At 43.6% G+C, this 8516-nt stretch overlaps 1 protein-coding gene across 1 annotated transcript; it reads left to right on the forward strand.

Annotated features, from left to right (window-relative positions):
- The first annotated feature begins 737 nt into the window (after positions 1-737).
- LOC120431475 (uncharacterized) lies at positions 738-5660 on the forward strand. The gene is made up of 5 exons (XM_039596589.2): positions 738-2144; positions 2216-2578; positions 2806-2940; positions 3145-3552; positions 4311-5660. The coding sequence occupies exons 1-5, from the start codon at positions 1293-1295 to the stop codon at positions 5370-5372; spliced, it is 2820 nt and encodes a 939-aa protein (XP_039452523.1). The 5' UTR covers positions 738-1292; the 3' UTR covers positions 5373-5660.
- The last annotated feature ends 2856 nt before the right edge of the window (positions 5661-8516 follow it).

The following is an 8516-nucleotide window of genomic DNA, read 5'->3' on the forward strand; positions in this document are numbered from 1 at the left end:
GTTACATAATTTTTTATCACAATTTTCGTAACATTTGTAATCCTCTCCCCCGCTAACTGCGTTACGTAATAAAAGAACGCTCCCTTATACCGGCTCACATCCCAACAATGCCGCTAACTGCAAAACAGAAATGCCGATAAGGCATTGTAAACATCGTACAGTTTCGCAGCGTCGGGCGCCATTACAAAACTAGTAGCTGACGAGGAAAGGTGAGTGTTTGCCGGCGGGAGTGAAATTGCCCGTGAAAAAAAAAAAAGTGAAAAGTGAAAAAAGAAGAAACGAAAAAAAAGAGTGTGTGTGTCCGAAAAAATGGGAAAACGAGTGTTTTTTTTTTACCTATCGACTCAGAAGTCCGTGCACCGAAAAAATCCACCGATTTGGACCGTTTTTGTCTCATTCCATCCGAAACACCTTTACGAACAGCATAACAAAGGGAAGGGATCGATTTCTTGGGGCTTTTCTTTAATCTCTCTGGCTTGCTCTCGCTGCCGCTGCTGCCGATTTAAAGTTCTCCTTGACCGGTTCCTTTCGAAGTGTGAATATCGCTTAAGATTATAAAAAGGGTGTTTTTTTGTAAGAAAACCCGTTGTGCTATATCTTTTCAGTAAGGCTCTGGATGGCAACATTCCAGATCGGCCATTTTGCGGCTATGTTTGTTTTATAAATACATTCAAATCCAGGACAACTTGCGTGGGGTGTGGGGGGGGGGGGGTGAGTTGGTCATTTTCGACGATAAGGGGGGGGGGGGGGTTAAGATTTCCGAGAAAGTATCCACGTGGTTTGTGGATGGTCCCTTTCTAACGAGTCCAAAGAAGATCTGACAACCCTATCAAAAGTTATTAGCACTTGTGTATTATTTATACACTTTTTGGAGGCCGGATCTTGGATATTTCAATGAAAATGGTGTCCGGGTTCATCATGCGACCCATCGTTTGTTAGATAATTGAAAGACCTTTCAAATGAACCTAAATCATCGAAGATCTTGCAACCCTATGAAAAGTTATGAGAACTTAAGTGTTACATGTTGATCTTACAATAATTTTACACTTATTAAAGGCCGGATCTCAGATATTTTGATGAAAATTTTGTTGAAACTCTTCAACAGATTAAATCGCACCAGTAACAAGCACGCCGTTAAGCGCAACAGCAGCACCAGACCACCACCAGCACCACCTCCAAGAACCAGCATCATCCAAAATCCCGCCCGCGCTCCAGCAACGATCGTTCGCCTCCAAGGACCAGCAGCGTTGCCTTCAACTAAAAATAAAACTTAAAAACAAATTAACCGAGTGATGTCCGTTCCGGTGGCACAGGTGAAACAGGACGGGCACGATGGGGTCGAAAGTTATCAGCAGTCGTCATCGGGTTTGGCGGCGGTCGGGCAGACGGCTAGCATCGACATGCAATATGGTTGGGAGACGATTGCCGGCATTATACGAATTCCGTACATCTTACGACAGTCGGAACGAATCTGTGCCGTGCGAATTGTCGAACTGAAACTGTTCAACAGGTTTCTGAGCGACCTGCCTCCGGATATTTGCAACATGGCCTGTGTTCAGGCGTTCCTCATGACCGAGGCCGAGAGCAAACTGTTCAACAAGATCAACACGATGTGCTGCGACTCCCAGTTTAAAATGTTCACAGTCAACGATGCGGTCGTGCGGGTTTCGGAAGTCCACAAGTCGTACCAGTTCTTGGAATTTTGCTACAAGAAGATCAATGGCTGTTGTACGTTCAACGACAGGTGTGGCTTCATCCGCATCGGCAAAGGGTCCGTAGTTCCTTACACCGTCCGGGACAACCAGAAGATGGTGCCGCTGTTCTACTTCGGGGGAGAGACTGATAATCTTAAGCTCAAAGTCGATTACCTTTCCGGCTGGGACCTGTCCTATCTCAAGTTCTGCTGCATGGTCCATGGCATTCGTAGGGAACTGTTCGCCTGTCAAACCATCGCCGTCGTCAACCTCAACGATATCAAACGTTGCTATCCCCTGGGCACCGCCTTCGACGAACACTTCCCCTACAAGTCCATGTACGCGCAGCTAGCGGCGAAGCAGGGCAATCCATCGCCCAAGTCCGTCATCCACCAAACCGGAGGAGTTCGGAGTTCGGTTCTGCAGCCCGCTAATAACCAGCGTCATCAGGTAACCTTCAAAACCACCATTTCCTCCCCGGCCTCCCCCTTGTTAATGGCCAAATTTTTCCCATCTCTCAGGTTCTCAAACCGCACAACGGAAACATGCAAGCGGCCAAGCGCCCGCAGCCAAAGCAAGCCGTGCAGAGTCGCCAGGTTCTGCAGCCCGCCAATGCAACCACGACCGACAAAGACCAGCAGGAGTCCGGGCCGGTGCGGAGTTCGGTTCTGCAGCCCGCCAATAATCAGCGTCATCAGGCCAAGCCAAGCCAGGCCAAGCGCCCGCAGCCAAAGCAAGCCGTGCAGAGTCGCCAGGTTCTGCAGCCCGCCAACGACCAGCAGGAGTCCAATCGGGCGGTGTCCGTGATAATGTTCGTGCAGAGCCCGACCAATCCGCCGCTGCAGGAGTCCTGGCTTCATTCGGTCGTCCCGCTGCAAGAGCAGGTAACTCCCCCCCCCCCCCCCCTCACTATCAATCTCTCTGATCTGTCCCAAACCTACAAAACTCTCAGAACCATCTCGAAGATCTGGCAACGTAGGGAAAATTTACCTTTTCTTGGCACATTTTTATTAACGGCATGTCAGAACTTCGATCCTGAATCACAGCTTTCACAAAGTGTTTTTTACCCGGTGATATAATAATTATCACGCAAACTTTAACCCGTTTTCAGCTCACCAACGATCAAGCCGAGTCCGACATTCAGATACTCGACTGGAGTTCCGCCGACGAGGAGGAGCTGTTCGGACAACAAGCCAACCAGCCAGCCGTGCGGAGTTCACCCGACAGCACGGCGCACCAAGAGCAGGTAACTCCCCCCTCTCACTCTCAACCAATGCTTGAAAAGGGAAACTCTCGAACCATCTCGAAGATCTGGCAAATTCAACGTAGGGGAAATATACCCTTTCTTGGCCCATTTCTATTACCGGCATATGAGAACTTCGATCATGAATCACAGTGTTTTTTACCCGGTGACATAATAATTGTCACGTAAACTTTAACCCGTTTTCAGATAACCATCTTGTCCAATGTGAAAGTGGCAACACCGCTCCGGGACGACCAAATCCGGTACATGATGAAAGCCGGAGCGTCAATTTCGCCGGTCATCGCTGCATCACCGGTACCGTACAGTACGCCGGCCAGATCACCTGGTTTCTCGCCATCGCCGGTCAGCCGTCTGCCGTCGCCGTCGCCATCATCGCCCCCGGGACATACCCCCCGGGCCAGGTCACCACTGTTCTCGCCGGTCAGCCACTGTTCTCGCCATCGCAGGTCACCACTGTTCTCGCGCTCGCCGTCATCTTCTGGGTCGGAAGCAGAGTCCCACCGGAGCAGGTCCCCAGCCCTTCCGCCGATGCCGGTCACGCCTCAGCCTCAGCCTCAGCCTCAGCCGGCGCTTCAAGGACGAGTAACCAAGAAGGTGACTTGATAACCTTGTTTTAAAAAACCCTTCCGTAACATGGATGTTGTAGTAAACACTGAACAGACCTCTTAATTTATCCCCGTGCAGCCATTTTGAAAATGGAAACTGCGCTCGTCGTCAAAAAGACCATCTGCTGCAAAATTCCAAACCAGACTGAAGACTCAAAATAAATCCCGACGCACGAATGTCACTCAACTCTCAACACGATTGTTCCAAAAGCGCACACATACTCACGGCTCCCACATTACATCTCTCCAGCGCCACGCACTCTCTTTTCAATACCAGCGCTGCACGTTGCGCAGACAAACTCAACCTAGGCGGCGAACTCACACTCATACAACCACACATGCTTTGCTGGCCCATTACATGATACACAAAGATTCTCTCGCGTTGGCGTTCAGCAATATATTTTTGCAAATATTTATTATCCCGTCTTATTCTCTACAGATGTGAACTACACAACTAGTTCCATATTCTGCTTTGCACCGATAAGTTTAAAAACACGCACCAAGCAAAACGTTTACACTTCTTGTACAGTTAGTTAGTTTTTGGAATTTGTAGACGCATATTGAAAACAAATGTTCATTTTTACTCTCAAATGTCAAAATGAACATATCTTTTCAATATGCGTCTAAAAATTCCAAAAACTAACTAACTGTACAAGAAGTGTAAACGTTTTGCTTGGTGCGTGTTTTCAAAACTTATCGGTGCAAATCAGAATATTTATTTATTTTTTGTTTTCTTTTTTATTCCAGGCATGTTACAACATCTCTTGCAATTTGTACGGGAGAGAATTCAAGAACCAGCGCCAAAAGTTCGATGAAACAAAAATCGTCGTCCAGGGAAATAACGCCAACAGCGTTGTTTCTGACCTCTGGCAAAAGGTTTCGACCTACGTTGATCGGGAGGTGCTTATCACCATGAGCAAGGACGACGCCGGCAAGGTGGTGGTGAAGGCTACCTGGGCGAAGAATCTCCCCGTCTTAGACGACGCGAGTCGATTTGTGGAAATCACATTGCCCGGAGGGAACCGCAAGGTGACATACAAACCGATACACATCGTGCAGAATCCGCACCTTCTCGACAAAATCCGCTCCGCTCAGACCGTGGACATCATCGTCTACAAGTACTCCAGCAACGTGAGTAACAACACGGTTCACAAAGCCGTTGTTGCGCAGCTTTTCGATAAGCCTGGAGGGAAGGACAGAGCTGGGGCGGCATCGAACCAGCGGCTCTGTGAAATTCAAGAGCGACTGGAAGAAATTCACGCCCACAAGTACGACGCCCAGAACATCCACTTCACGCTTTGGGCAATGGCGATCGAGAAGACGGCGCCGAAGAACCCTGTTGATTTTGAGCAATGTCTCCACAACCCGCCTCCAGCTGATTTGCTACATTTCTTCCCCGTTCGGGAGACAAACCACGAGCGAGCTCTGATGAGAGAGTACAAGCTGGCCCAGAACGTTAACAACGCCTACGGCAACTTCATTCAGCTCGATAAGAACAGCTTCGATCAAACCCAGGCTGCACTACGCTGCCTCAATGACAGCTTCGAACAGGCGAAGCGGAACCGCGAGATGTTGGAGGCGACGTACCATACGAGGGCATCGTTGATCGAAGCCTCCGTAGTTGATCTGCAGGAGGCGAAGAAGGAGACAGAGGAAGGAAAAAGGTTGGCGAAGGCGGTGCGAACGCTGAAGGACTTCGACCACCCGGACGTTCATGAGAACGAACGCGCAAAGGAGAATACAAACAGACACAGGGGCAGTACGAGAAGAACAAAAGGACGGCGAAGGGAAAGGCTACGAAGCGTTTAGGCAGGTGGTGAGGGACGAAAGGGAGAAAAGGTAAAGTGCAAAGAGGGAAAGGGATGAGCGAAAGTTGTAACAAAAAGTGTATAAGCTGTAAGATGGGCAGTTCGACGGGAAGTTCGACCAGAAAGACGCACCGAGTAGACAGAGAGAAAAAAGAACGTTTACAAGAGAGAACAAGTACAAGGGAATAGAAAGAGAGAGAACAAACAACAAAATGAACAAAATTAACACAACCAAAAACTGCAATTTAAATAAACAAACAAACCTGATTTGAAGACATGTAAATATGAACCGTTTTAGTTTTTTTTGTGTGAATGAAACGTATCCGATTTCCTATCGTTCCTATATTCCCGTACCAGCAACCCGAAACTTTTTTGCAGCGCATTCAATTCTAATAACTTTAGAAGTTTTCCTCTATTAAATCAACTTTTCTAGAGTTTTTTTTTTATTAGGTCCTATAAACATATGAAAGATGTGTGCTATTTCTTGCTAGCAATGATAATATCAGTCCTTCCTTTATCATCGTTGATCGGAGGGCACGCCGCCGGTTGAGTTTGTTGTTGTAATTGTGTTCCAAAGTAACAGGGTGTTAATTTTGTTTCGCTATTTCTTGCTAGCAATGATAATATCAGTCCTTCCTTTATCATCGTTGATCGGAGGGCACGCCGCCGGTTGAGTTTGTTGTTGTAATTGTGTTCCAAAGTAACAGGGTGTTAATTTTGTTTCGCTATTTCTTGCTAGCAATGATAATATCAGTCCTTCCTTTATCATCGTTGATCGGAGGGCACGCCGCCGGTTGAGTTTGTTGTTGTAATTGTGTTCCAAAGTAACAGGCAGGTCAAAAATCGGGAAAAAGTCGGGAATTTATGATTTTTTGTCAAAAAGTCGGGAATTCTAAACATACTTGTTTGAAAATTATTTTTTTAACAATTGAATAATTTTGTATTATTTTGTGCAATTTTCAAGTTGAATTCACTCAATTCTGCTTTAGTAACTTACTTTAAATTTAAGGTTCTTTTCACTATTTCAATATATTTGGGTATGGAAAAGCTGTTCAAGACATTCAAAATCTTAATTAATATTCTTCTTTGACACAGATCTTCATAATATTTTTTATGAATCATATGATCTCTATTATTTTTTGTTTATCAAACAAGAGGTAAAGTTAATGAAAAACTAATATAAAAATAGAGCCTAATGGCCAGCTTAAAGTTATGATTCTATTTTGAATATTTGAAAACAGATTCCAATTTAAGTTTGGCAATGGTTTTTTTTTTGATAAATACTTTTATTAAATATTTTTTAATTAGGTAATTTTAAATATGTAAACTTTTTTTGTGAGTATTGGTAAATAACCTACTATTCATAAAGCTTGATTTTCAGTTTTCGGACAACTTAAATATCGAATAAAATCCAAAATTGAAAAACTTTTTTAACGTTTTGAAAACATAATGAAAATATTGAAATTGCAAAAAAAAATCCAAGAAATTTAGAGTTATTGCAAAACTGTTCAAATCAATTGTCTCTTCGAACATTTTGCCTATAATAGGTGGGAAAACATAAAATCATATCAAACTGAATTTTCATTGAAAAAAAATCAGTTAAATACTGACCACTAGGTAAATTAACATTGATTAAAAAAACAATATCAAAAATTATAAAATTAAGAAGGGAACTTGGCAAAAAAAATGTATGAGTTCCTTGACAATTTTCTAAATCCTTTGAATGAATAATATCAGCAATTATGTTTTAATCATTCTTTGATTTAAAATGATGATGAAGTTTAAAAAATAGGAACGAAATTTTAAGTTAAGTTATCTTTAACTTTTTGTCATTTCCAGTTGAAACGAAGTATCAAAAACTATACTTTTGCCAATTTAAAAAATAACATGGAAGTAATAAGTATTGTTGAACTTTCGATATTTTTTCAAAAACTAATTTTTCGTGTTTTTACTCTGAATCATAACAATGAAATTTCATTTTTGAAGTTTTTTTATTTGTTGTTTAGTTGTATTTACACTTTTCTTATAGAATGTTTTTTGTTTGAAATCATTCTTTAGATAAGAAATGCGTATTATTTGAGCATTTTGGAAAAGTCTGGAAAAAAAAGTCGGGAATTTGAAAATGGGATTTGAGTGGCCACTCTGGAACCGATTCCGGAGCATCGGCAAATTGTATGGAGATAGTTGCGTAAAAACATATTTTGATCACAGGAGGCTGAATAAGCATACAAGCAAGAAACGTCAGGAAACCCAAAGGGCAGGACGAAGTTTGCCGGGAAGAGCTTGTTTATTATAATTTTCAACTAAAATAGCAGGTTTGATTTGAGATATATCCTTAGTAACAGTTCAATAGAGCGAATCTGCTTTTGTAAACAAGCACTCTATCCCTTTTGCTCAATTGACAGTACGTCTAGTTTCTGGTAATCCCAAGTAATATTACGCTGGTGTAGTTGTAGTGCGAGAACTTTAGCAGGACTTGACGTGACGCAGGTAATTAACCAGGTTTGCATCCAGGTGGATTCGCGCACAGTCCATGATCCAAACACTATTTCTGCCCAGGTAAGGTTCGACCTTCTTACATAGTGCAAGCTTTTTGCAGAAGGCAACTTCGGTGAGGATGGACTTGACGTCTTCCTGATGCACCCTTATCAACATCTTACGTCCCAAGCAGAGATGATGTCTGCAAGAACTTTAGCAGGACTGAGGCAACTTTGGTGAGGATGGACTTGACGTTTTCCTGATTTTCTTCACGAACGTCTCCTCGGTGTAAAATGTGTGAAGTACTTCAATCTTACGTCCCAAGCAGAGATGATGTCTGCAAGAACTTTAGCAGGACTGAGGCAACTTTTGTGAGGATGGACTTGACGTTTTCCTGATTTTCTTCACGAACGTCTCCTCGGTGAAGTACTTCAATCTTACGTCCCAAGCAGAGATGATGTCTATGCCCGGGTAAAGTTTCTCTCGAGGGGACATAAATTTGAGGGAATATGGGTATCAACGTTCATGGTTTTTGAAACTGATCATGAAAATGTTGCGCGTAACATTCTAGATACTTGAATCTTACGTCCCAAGTTGAGATGATGCAAAAGTGCCCCGGAGCCTTATCAACATTTTCTTCACGAACCCAAAGACAAAGTAGATCGGA

Source organism: Culex pipiens, unplaced genomic scaffold (assembly GCF_016801865.2).
Source record: "Culex pipiens pallens isolate TS unplaced genomic scaffold, TS_CPP_V2 Cpp_Un0034, whole genome shotgun sequence".
NCBI classification, from domain to species: Eukaryota; Metazoa; Arthropoda; class Insecta; order Diptera; family Culicidae; genus Culex; species Culex pipiens.